The 12,800-nt window shown below is 32.1% G+C and overlaps 1 protein-coding gene across 1 annotated transcript; it reads right to left on the bottom strand.

The window, feature by feature from the left end:
- Nucleotides 1–1,494: 1,494 nt before the first annotated feature.
- Nucleotides 1,495–4,765, bottom strand: LOC127125808 (cytokinin riboside 5'-monophosphate phosphoribohydrolase LOG3). Its single transcript, XM_051054635.1, has 7 exons — nt 4,526–4,765; nt 4,161–4,258; nt 4,030–4,060; nt 3,786–3,885; nt 2,459–2,529; nt 2,234–2,377; nt 1,495–1,863 (listed from the first exon to the last, which is right to left on the bottom strand). Exons 1-7 carry the CDS (start codon nt 4,631–4,633, stop codon nt 1,768–1,770), a joined length of 648 nt encoding a protein of 215 aa, XP_050910592.1. The 5' UTR covers nt 4,634–4,765; the 3' UTR covers nt 1,495–1,767.
- Nucleotides 4,766–12,800: the final 8,035 nt, after the last annotated feature.

The raw sequence follows: 12,800 nt of genomic DNA, 5'->3' as shown, positions 1-12,800 counted from the left end.
CTAACAAATTATTAGTAATGTCCAAGAAATGTAGTTTTGGCAACAAAAATGCTCGGATGTGTTAGTTCCACATCCGCACTCGTTAAAGTCAGGTAGAAAATCTCGTCAACCTAAAAGATTCACTTTATAGTTTGTGAAAATTACAGTGAAAAGGCATTTCATTATGTGATGACGGAAGACAATCTCTCACCTGATCTTTTATCACATATGTTTGTTTGAATAAAACTATAAGAATAATATGTTTGTTTTCCATTTCACCTGAATTTATAATTTGGAATTTCTGAAATTTCAATATAACACAAAAACAATACACCATTGCGTAATCAAATTAGTGTGACATTTAACAAAACACTTATCGAAAAACAAAACCAATCATTTAACTTTTTTAGGGACACACTAAAACAATTTACATTTGAATGTTCAAATGTTAAAAAAAACATATAATTGAAATTTGTTCCATACTTATTTTTCCATAGCACAATAGTCATCTTTCAACTTTGATTAGAGGTTTTACCTAAAGTTCCTCTATGCAATTCCATGTCTCAACTTTCTCTATCATATCAAAGAAACATCCATTAGAATTCATGACTAACTAGACAACCACTCAAAGCTTTCAAAAGATATCTCAAAACCTATAAGCCCCATTTGTACAAAGAAAGTTCTTTCAACCACTAGCACTTGTTAGATGAGACAAGGGACCAAAGATAGCCATTATATTGTCTTTAGATAGATGCATGTGCCACATGACCCCTTAAACTTTTCTTTGAATACATTGTTGCCCTTAAAAAACACATGGCAATGTCTCATTTGTTGGAGAATAAATGGCCTACTAAATTCAATCTCTTTGTCCAACATCAATGAGCCCTGGAAGAATACTATCCCAATTGCATTTCCACTGTCATGAAATTGGCCCTTTGTACTCTCTTGTCTATAGTTCTATGGACCTTTTGAACTCAAAATTTAGTTACTTCATCACAACCCTTGAACATCACTTTCTTAAAATCGGTCCCATTCTTTATTAATCAAGTTGGACCATAGTTCAACACTTTACCCCATCAAGTCATGTATTCATTTGTGTCCCCATTTTATATCTTAATTAAATTGTTATGTTATCTTTGTTTCATACTTAAAGGCCGGTGTTTTAAGAAACTCAAGAGAATCTTAGTTCGAATCCTGACTATAACAATCATTTCCTCGCAACTCGAGCTGTCAAAATAGGCTAACTTATACGGGTCAATCCGAAAATTCTGATAAAATATATAGCTTGAACCTTAAAATTAGAGTCCAAATTTAATAAATGTATTTTCAGTCCGTCTCTAAGAAATCCGTTATCCGTTAGAATAAGCTCATATGGGCCACCGATAGTCTTGATTGACATATATAATTAAAAATTCTAAAAATTGTATTAATGTTTACATTGTTTTATGCATGACACCAATTTAAAATCTTGATGTAAACAAAAGATAAAAGGATGGCTCTTTAAGGCCAGATAAATATAAAAACTACTAATCATCATTGAATAATAAGTTAAGAAGATGTACTTACTTACAAGTTACAACTTCAACAAAAATCAAAGTTTATAACAAGATACTAATAAAGTAGTTTAACTTTCATAGGTTCAGGTCAATCCAAGTAATATACATGAAAAATTAAAGGATTATAAGAAAGAAAAAAAAACAGAACACTGATAGTTGAAAATAGCTTCTTCCATCTCCAAAATTCTATATTGTCTCGTCTTGCTTGCAATTGAAGTAAACTCAGCTAAAGCTACCTTGAGATGTCATAATCTTGAGGGTATGCTAGCTGCTGTTCCATCTGCCAGCTTAACTTTGAAGCAACACCCTCATGACATGGAACATATTCCTATAAAATTCAACACACAAAAAAATCTTATTTTCTGTCACTGCATAATTTTATAGAAGAAAAGTTGATGAAGCCTAACATGTTCACAATGTTGATGATATAAACTATAAATGTGCTTATTGTTTTAATCTTTTTCTTTTCAGTTTACAAAAAATTTCAGTTATCTATACTTATGTAATATGAAATCACTCAAATCAAAGAAACATCTATTTGATGTGACTTTGCTTAAACTTGTGTGAATCAAATTGAAAACGATTTTTTAACTGTCATAATGCCAACAAAACCAGAGGATATTGGACTGATCAAAAGTGAAGATGTTAAGTTTTTGTTTTATTGCAGTAAGATTCAAAAGTGAGGACAAATTAATCACCTCCAATTTCTTGACTAACTCTTTCGCAGTTGGTGCGGATACAATTATGTGACGAGCATTTGGACTGATAAACCCTTCTTCGACAGCTTTGTCAATGAATGACAACAAAGAGTTAAAGTATCCATCAACATCTACTAATCCCACCTGCAATATTGGAATTTTAATCGAGATTAATTGATGATTATTTCGATAAATATATATAGATTTCTTCAGGTCAATTATTACCGGCTTGTCATGAATTCCAAGTTGAGCCCATGTTATCACTTCAAGAAGCTCCTCTAGAGTACCGTATCCACCTGCATTAACTTGCATAAGTTACTAAAGAAAATTCAATACTAAGAATCATAAAAAAGACCATCACCGATTATAATATATCTAAAGGGAAAACGCGTCATTTCTCAATAAAGCCCTCAGATCAATGGAAAGCACCAAAATCAATGTTTTTTTTTATGTATCTGTGACCGCAATGTGGTTACAATTGAAGCCAATTCACACACATTTTGACTGCAATTTTCGACGATAACATGATTCGAAACGCGGCTAATTATATCCTAAGTACTATTTAGTACTAGTAAGTGTCACTATGTACAAATGTAGTTATGGATCTTGAAGTGTCAGGTTATGGTTACAATTATAATTTATAGGTGATTCCTTATGATCCCAAGAAAGAGTGAATGAAAAGTGAAAAAACTGTCATTGCGTGCCTACAATCTCTCTGTCACAAATTTTTTCCATACTCAAATAAATTAAAATAACAACAACTACTACTAACAGTAGAAAGGTTATTGAAAATGATCAAGCATTGTCAGGTGCAGGTGCTAATTGAAAACGTTATGTTATGAAATTTCCCTTTCTTTACTTTCTTTCTTTCACTATATCAAATGAAGCAAGTTTTGTAGAATCACTCCACTGTTGAAACAAAAGTAGTGGAAAAAAATGGTATATAACCTGAACCTGATCAAGCATAGTTGCTCAGAGGCACAGAAAAGCTATGATTTTCAGTCCATAGGTAAGGTAAGGTCACTATCATTATTCATTATTAAGTATGCTTTGAAGGGTAAGGGTTGCTCTATTTTTACATTGGAATGTGTGAAAGAAAAGAAACCATAAAAACATGCAATGCAATGGTTATTACTTATTAGCAACTGAAATGAGTGAAAGAAAACAGGCACACAACACAATACAACACAAAACAACACAAAACATTGAAACAACATGATTTGAGTCACTTCCTTATGATGATGAAATTCCTTTCCTGTCCTCAAGAATTGGACCACACTAGTCAAACTTATTCATTACTTGTTGTGACTTCCAAATCAAATCAACAAAAAACATTATTAAATTCATCTTTTAAAAAAATGAAAGATAAAAAGTTTAGTGTACCAAAGAAAAAAAACAAAACAATCCTTGGATTAATCTAGAAAGTTAAGCAACTTTACTAGACAGAAAACAAAGAAAAAAACCATTCTGTTTTAAAATCATTCTCAAATGAACCAAACAAAGACTAAGAAATGTTGACTCACACAAATTAACAAACATGTTGCATGCTAACCTGGTAAAGCAATGAAAGCATCTGAATGTTTAGCCATTTCAGCTTTCCTTTGATGCATATCAGCAACAGCTTTTACTTCTCCTACTGTTTCACCAGTAAGCTGAAAAAAATGACATCAAAATCCAAAACCAAACACATCATAAACAACAATTTTTTAAGCAAAATCGGATTAAAAAAATAGTACTAATTTATTAAAAAAAATAACTTTATTAAGAAATGGAAAAAGGGGTTAAGCTTTTTGTACCTCTCTAGGCATGAGTGTCTTGGGAATAACTCTGAAACAAACAAGAGACAATAAAATGACAAAGATAGTGTTAGTTAGTGTTAATTAATGAGTGAAAAAACATCATTAACTATGTGTTCTTTTTGTTATACCCAATGACATGGCGACCACCATCATGAACGGCTTGAGAAACCAAACCCATTAGACCAATGCTTCCACCTCCATAAACAAGATCAATGTTTCTTGAAACCTTCACACAAAAACATCATTAAAAATGGTTATAGTTATGAATGATGTGAAAAAAAACAGAAAAAAAAAACATATTTTTTGGTTTTGAAGAATGACCAAATACATAGTATAAAGATGTCATGTCACATCATCAAAGTTAGTTTATAAATATTCTTTTTTTTTTTAATATTCTTATAAACGATCCATATACATGATTTGAATTCAGTTATATATATGAAAAATGTAGGTAGAAAAAGTATATAATATAACAATATACATTATTACATACCAATTCTTGTCCAAGTTGAATGGCAGCATCTTGGTAGCTAGTTTTTTTGCCAGGACTACTTCCACAGAAAACACAGATTCTTTTGAATTTTGAATGCTGAATGTCCATTGGTTTGTTATGGAGAGAAATTTGTAAGAGAAATGTTGGTTTTTTGTTGAAGAAAATGGAAATTGTTGTTTGGAATTAGTAATCAAGAAAAGTAAGAACTAAAGTGTATGGTTTGTTATTATCTCATCTCATCTTATGGGTTTGTATTTATATAAAATTTGTGTTGGTCTTCGCACGTGACTGGCTTGGTAGCACGCTTCAACTACTATTGTATTGCGGTCCCAACTTCCACTTATTACTCTTTTAAAAAAAACAGAGGTTTTATTTTCTTTTTTTAATGAATAAAAGTTATGTGATAAAAAAATAGGAGTAGAGTGGTACTAATAGTTTTGTCTTCTAAGAGAATATTCTAATCAAGAATTATTTTTTGATTATAAAATTGTAGATGTATGTCTTAAAATCTTAAATTACGAAGAGACGAAAATCATATTTTGAGACCATTATATATTAAATTTGTAGAAAGTTGAAAAGAAGTAAATATGTCGACGAAGGACATAGAAGTTATAGAGAGGCGGACTACGGTCTGTCGATCGGCAACGACGACCGCCGACCAAATTTCGGTCGGTGGTGGTGGCAGAGCTCTGATGCCGAGATGTTCTCCTTTATTGGGTTCGATACGCGGGTGTTAGGCTTAGTCGTTTTGGTTTGCGGATTCATTTGTTGGTTAGTCATGTTTTTGGTATATAATAGATATTTTGGATTTTAGTAGTTATAAATATATATTAATGTAACTCTTTTAAAAATAACATTTAGAATATAATCTGAAAGATAGAGTAAAAATGTGTCAATCCTAAGGGAAACTTAGAGAGATCGGAATAGAAATTCAAATGATTGTGCTTTTAAAACTTGGGAAATTTTTTAAGGTATTTAAAGGGATTGAAAAACATTTATGATAATTTGGTTTGCGTGATTCATATATAAAGAATTGGAGAGAATGAAAAATACTTGGGTAAAAAAAATCGAATTTGTTTTTAAGAGCTTGTGATATTATTTTCTATTAACTCTTTTATAATTTTTTGTAATAATTCTTCGAAGTACAATGAATTAAAGAATAATAATTTCTTCAAAACTAAATTAGTTTACTCAAATTGAGCATACTAGTTTTTTTGTATTATAGTCTTTTATCTTTCTTTTGTTTGTTGTGGATTTGTTTATATTGTTATAAGTTATTTTGGTTGTCTTTATTTTGGTTAGCATTGTCCTTTATCCTACGCAACTTTACTTTTGGTGAATTTAATAGTATAGTTAAATTCACTAGATTGGTTAATTTAAATTTATCAACACATTCACTATTATTTTTTGAGTTTTTACAACAACAAAAATTTAAAAAAATATATTGTCATAAAAAGATTGTCGAATATAGTTATGCTTCATGTTGTTCTCTTTAAAATATTTTGCAACACTTTCTAAAATTGTGCAACAAGACTATTAATCACGAATTCCTCAAAATGATACAAACCAATTTAACAGCTCAATACATTATTATATTGTAGAAGTCGTTTTAGAATTATATTCTCAAATATGATATGAATATCACTCGTAATAATTTCTTGAGTGATAATGAATTTTTTATAAAGAATTCTCATGAATTTTTTATAAAGAATTCTCATGAATTTTTTACGTAGAGAAGTATTTTCAAATATCTTGTTAATTGATTACAAATCGATTACAATTTATATATTCCCTTTTAAGTAGCTCATAACCTCTTTTATGAGCGTATCAATCTTTTATTGCTTATGACACACTCAAAAGAAATTACTTCCATTATATATACATTTGAAAAATATGAATTTCTCTAAGAGAAACTCAAGAATTTCATATTATCAATTCTCCAGGCTTTACAAAGAGTGATAACGTAAATGTGTTGTGTTGAGGACTGTTGTGAAATGATGCTCAAGAAAATAGAATATGATCGGTTTCTTGATTAAAAAGAAAATCACAAAGTAAAGAAAAATATATAAGAGAAGATAAATGCAATCAAAGTGATTTAAAATTGGATTCTTGATTCAATTACACATTAGGGAACAATGTTTACAATTGAATCTCAACCACACCATTTTCTCCCTCTGATTAAGATTTTCAAAGATTAACGGAGATATAAGAACTAGTATGCTATTTATAAAAAAATTAAACCTTACCTTTCAACTAACATACTAAACAGTTATCCCAATTCGACATGCTAAATTAAACCTTAAGCTAACATATTTCGACAACATGATTGAACAAACTTCGACTACAACATGCACATCTTCGAATACTTGTCGAACCATGAAGCTAACCTTGTTGAGGCTAGAGTTCGATGAAAATACCACAAAACTCCACCTTGGAATAAACTTTACACTAACAAAGGAACAATCTAGCTTTCATCATGCAGCTTTATCAACTGCATATAGTGGAAAAACTTGATACTTGACAATGTCTTGGTGATCATATTAGCAGCATTGTCATCAGTCGAAACCTTCAACACTTGGACTTCCCCATGTTTGACAGGTGTATTTCAATTTGACTATTAAATTTAACAATGATAACTTGACCTTGAATTTTAAGCTCCTTAGAAAACCTTCAAGCCACAATGCTTCTTTCACAGCTTTGGTGAGGAGGCAATATACTTTGCTTCAATGGTTGATAAGGCAACAAACTTCTGAACAGGAGTCCAGCATCACTATGCTTCACCTCAACAGGAATCTCTTCCTGTTCTAGCTCTTCTTCAAAGATCTTCGAACTTTGACCAACGTCATCAATTTTCTTAAAAGTCGTCGCGTCTTCATTAAAAACTACATCTTGACTTGTGATACACCTCCAGTAACCTGGATCTAGGCACCACATCCTGTAAGATTTGACTCCTTCAAGTTATATAAGGAACATACATCTCATAGCTCTAGGCTTGACCTTGTCTTTCCTAATATGAGCATATGTTACACATCCAAATACTCTAAGTTTGTTGATGTGTGAATGGATGACCTGACCAAACTTCTTCAGGTGTCTTCATCCCCAAGGCAAACGAAGGACATGTATTTATTAGGTATGTTGTAGTCACAATAGCCTCTGCCCAAAACACCTTATTTAATCTCGCACTAACCAACATGCATCTCACTCTTTTCAGAATGGTTGATTAAACCTTTCAGCCAAACGATTTGTTTAGGGAGTCCCTGCAATACTTTTGTGCCTTACAACACCAAACACAACACAATAGTTGTCTAAAGCCTCATTACAAAATTCAAAACCATTGTCGGTCCTTAACCTCTTGACCTTCCAGTCAATTTGGTTTTCAACCAGGGTCTTCCAACTTTTGAAATTTTCAAAAGTTTCATCCTTAGTGTTCTGGATGAATACCCATAACTTTTCTAAAATAATCATCAGCTATGGATAGAAAATATCTTGTACCAGTGTGTGAAGGATTTTTTGCAGGCCCCCAAAGATTAGCATGAATATAATCAAGGGATCTATGTGTTCTTTGTTTACCTTTGTTAAACTTCACCCTATAGGATTTACCAAATATACAATGTTCACAAAACTCTAGCTTTTCGACCTTGTCACCGTGTAGCAAATTTTGTTTCAACAATTTGACTAGACCTTTTTCATTGACATGGCCAAGTCTCTTGTGTCATAGCTCAGTCTTCGCTACAGGTTTTGTGGATGCCATATCTGATGAACCACTTATAGCCTCAGCCTCAAGGGTATACAAGCCTTGGTTCTTCACGCCTCTCAAGACTTCCTTCGACCCCTTCATCACCCTTAGGATACTTTGCTCTCCTATGAAAACACATCCTTTCTTGTCGAATTCACCAAGAGAGATCAAATTTCTCTTAAGTTCAGATACATACCTGACATCAATCAATAACCTTATTGACTCATCATGGAGCTTGAATCTCACAAATCCAATACCTGTAATTTTGCAAGCTTTGTTGTTTCCCAACAGCACTGATCCACCACTTGGTTACATAATTCCTCAACACACGTCTTTGTTTGGAGTCATGTGCCTAGTGCAACCTGAATCCATAATCCACTCTTTGCTAGAGTCATTGCTTGAAACCACCATGACATTAGAGGATTTATAGCATATTACATAATGGTTGCATTATCATTATCCTTTCCGCCATGATTATTCAACCGATCAGGGTACATCTTTCTTGTATGATCCTCCTTCTTAAAATGATAACACCTAATAGTATGAGCATTACCACCATAAGAATTTTGTAGAACTTTATCCTTCTTCTTCTCAAACCTACTATCTTTCTTCAATAATTCCTCTTAACGGACAAACCTTCACCAACTGTTGATGGTTTGTGCTCCTTTCATTTTTTCAAATCCTTAAAGTACAAGGTTGATTAAACTTCTTCAAAGGTCAACAAATTTCTTCCATACAAGAGGGTTTCTTTGAAGTAAGCATTAGATCTTGGTAAAGCACACAATAATAGGAATAACAATAATGCTTGATCTTCATCATCAATCTTGACCTCGATATTTTCAAGATCAAGAATCAACTTGTTGAACATATCCAACTTCTCATCCAAGACTTTATCTTCACTCATCTTGAATTAATACAAAGCTTGCTTTAGGTAGAGTCGATTGACCAAAGATTGGTCATATACAAACCCTTTGAGTTTCGTCCACACACCATCTGCAGTTTTCTCCTTCAAAACCTGCTAAAGAACCTTATCACCAAGGCTCAATATAATGGCATTGTGAGCTTTCTCGACTATCTTCGTCTTCTCCTTCTTCGTTAAGGAAACATCCATCTTCTCTAATCCTTTCAACACTTCTAACAAAGCCTATTGAACCAGTGGGGCTTGCATCTTCAAGCGCCACAAACCGAAATATTCACACCAGTGAATTTCTTAATGTCATACTTTGCAGACGACATCTTCTCCTCCACGCTCATCGCACTGATTTGTTGTGAAACGATGCCCAAGAAAATAGAGTATGATCGGTTTCTTGGTTCAAAGTGGTTTAAAACTGGATTATTGACTCAATTACACATTAGAGAACAATGTTTGCAATTGAATCTCAACCACACCATTTTCTCCATCTGCTTAGGATTTTCAGAGATTGATGGAGAAATGAAAACTAGTGTGTTATTTATAAGAAAACTAAACTTTAGTTTTCAACTAACATACTAAACAATTGACCCAACAAACTAGCTCAGATCGACATTCTAACTTAAACATTAAACTAACATATTTCTACAACATGCTTAAACAGACTTCGACTACCTCATACACATTTTCAACTACTTGTCGAACCATGAAACTAACATTGTCGATGCTAGAGTTCGATCCAAATACCACAAATACAAACAATTTAAAGTGTTATATATATATATATATATATATATATATATATATATATATATATATATATATATATATATATATATATATATATATATATATATTCAAGTTCACCTCCCGGAGATATTCTATGAGTCTCTTATTATATTTTTGTTCTTATACCTCCTTTCATAACTTAAGAGTAAAGTCAAAAGGCATGTGTTGTGACATTATCTCTATTAATTGTTCAACATTAACGTCGATTGAAAGTTGATATTGTGCACATGTACCGTAATTGAGAAATCTTCAAATTTTGTATTTTCACAATCTTTCGTGTTTCTTGCTTTAGAATCGTATTGTATTTTTATCCTTTATGTTCAACTTTTTCAAATTAATATTCCATATTTCATTTGAATTTGGACCAAACTTTACTTAAAACAACCCAATGCTACTATTTTTCTACTAATTCATGTTTAATGCTATGAAAAAGTTATCATTTCAACATGAAAAATGTGTATAGAAAATATGTTTCAGTCTCAGATATTTAATTTGAGTAGCATATATAAATATATAAAGTTTGATATTTTCTTAATTTACTCCACACATGTGGCGACGGTGCAGTGGTTTTACATAATAGGACACGTGCTTGATTTTGTATCTAGCTAAACTTATAAAGAGGACCATAGTACTCGGTTGGATACTCGCGTTACAACTCAAAAGGAATTTGAGATTGTGAATTCTTATCCTGTATATGGGGTATGCTTCAACAGTACACATTTCATTTCTAAGGAAGAGTATAAGTTTAAAAGTGCAAATTTAAATATGTTTTGGATCAAACATTCAAGAAGTAAATGTTAAAAGAAGCAAACAAGTAATAATTATCGAATTCAACATAAAAGACAAGTGAGTATTGAGTGAGAATGATTCATCATGTCATCTTGACATGATGAACTCAGACTATTGAGAGATAGGATAGTCTTTGTGGACGTGTAAGATGGTCTATAACACATCGTCTCATACTTTTTTATGATTAAACTATGATAAAAAAAATCTATATATTCATATTACACGATTATTTTATCCTAAAAAATATTTTATGATTCAACTTAAGTTAATTTAAATTTTTTACTCAGAGCCTCTTAAAAGTTTGAGAGGGCTCTAAGAGACCATGTGTAAGAATATTAAGTTAGCTTTAATTGAGTGATGAATTTTGTTAAGGGGCATTGTTTAACCATAAATTGACTATGAAATATATGTATAAACTCTTTTGGCCATAACATAATTATGAAAAATATGTGAGACTATGTGTTATAGATTGTCTTACTCATCCTCAAAGACGATTTTGCATCCAAATATACAACTCCATTTATAAATAAAGGCTTTGAAAGGTAGATACAAGTTTAATTATCAAATTCAACACAAAGACTATTGTGTATGAACACATCCTTATAAGGAATGATATAGAGATAACAAACCACAACGTGGTGTCCCCATAGATGGATGCTAGAGAAAAAGAAGCAACATTATACATTACAACTAAGAGTGAAAATGTAAAAAAAAAACATTAATTACTCATATCCCACACGTTTATATTTTCCTCTTAACATATTTCCATTGATAAGGGAGATTAAGTTTGAACAATAGTTCACAACTCTCTAATTGGTTGTGTTCTAGGCAGTCAAAGGTTTAATACACATAAAATTTATATATCCAACCTAATCATGCAAAGCAAAAGAAAAGATTAACTAAAGTATATAATCAATACATGTGAGATTTAAGGAACACTTTTATTTTATTTTATAATTTCACCTTGTTAATTTTGGACTCAGTAATTGACTTGGGCGTTAGAGTAATAACCTTGCAAGACCTCCCCACACATTCGTATCAGAGATCAACACCACCACTTCAAGAGTTTGATATCGTTAGTCAAAATCAATTTTGGTTCGAGTACGGAACAATGACGCTATTTACAGGAACTGATTTCTAATTCTCGTGAAATCTCACAATCAGATCATTCTCGATCCAAAATCCAGATATCTTCCAAATTTGTTGTAAGATGAAGAGGATAACCTCATGCACCACATTGAAAGACTCCATGAAATTTACCGATCTTGTACCACCTCGATCCTTCGTCGCTGATGAGATCCGCATGGAAGCTCTGCGTGACGGAGATCCCTCGTCAGAAAACCTCCTCCAAGAGACGAATGACACCAAATCACAAAGTACAGAAAAGTCGATGCTAGGATTTCGAGATGGATATAAGATAGACAGAATCCCAAAGGGGAAACTAACATTGGTGATAACAGTTAATGTGGTGAATCACATAGTGGATTGTCACACTCAAGCAGCTAGGACTCCACTTGGCGGATATGAGTCCATGCGGTGATGCAAGTCTCCTAACATTCAATGATTCTACAACTCACCCATGTGAAATGCCAGCTTTACCACTATCGCTCAGAGTAGGGGAAGACGAAAGAAAGATAGGCCTTTGTTTCCTAATAGTTCCATGTAAGAGTGATATTATTCATTAGATAAATCTTCAGACCAGAAGCAACTTTCCAACGTCTCTCATGGCATACTTCTTCATTAAGGTTGTTGTTGTTCAAACCTCCAACGACTCTTTTTCTAATCTCTATAAAAGGAAGTTGAAGATTCAAAGGAAGGTTACAATATCACAACGTATATAAATATTTTAGCATAACTCTGAGCTGTTATTTGTAACCGTTATTGCAAAAGATCTTTCTTATCTTAGAAATCTTTGAAAATATTTATGATTGTTGCACAACTGTTATACTTCTGATTATGTATCAAAGTATAATAGTTATCTTGTCTAGTAAACTATTTGTTTAAAGTAGAATAAGTCTCTCGCTTGCATGTTTGAGCAAGGAAGTCTTGAA

The sequence above is a fragment of the Lathyrus oleraceus genome, chromosome 3 (genome assembly GCF_024323335.1).
Source record: "Lathyrus oleraceus cultivar Zhongwan6 chromosome 3, CAAS_Psat_ZW6_1.0, whole genome shotgun sequence".
Classification (NCBI taxonomy): Eukaryota; Viridiplantae; Streptophyta; class Magnoliopsida; order Fabales; family Fabaceae; genus Lathyrus; species Lathyrus oleraceus.
This window is presented reverse-complemented; position numbering and strand designations above follow the sequence as displayed.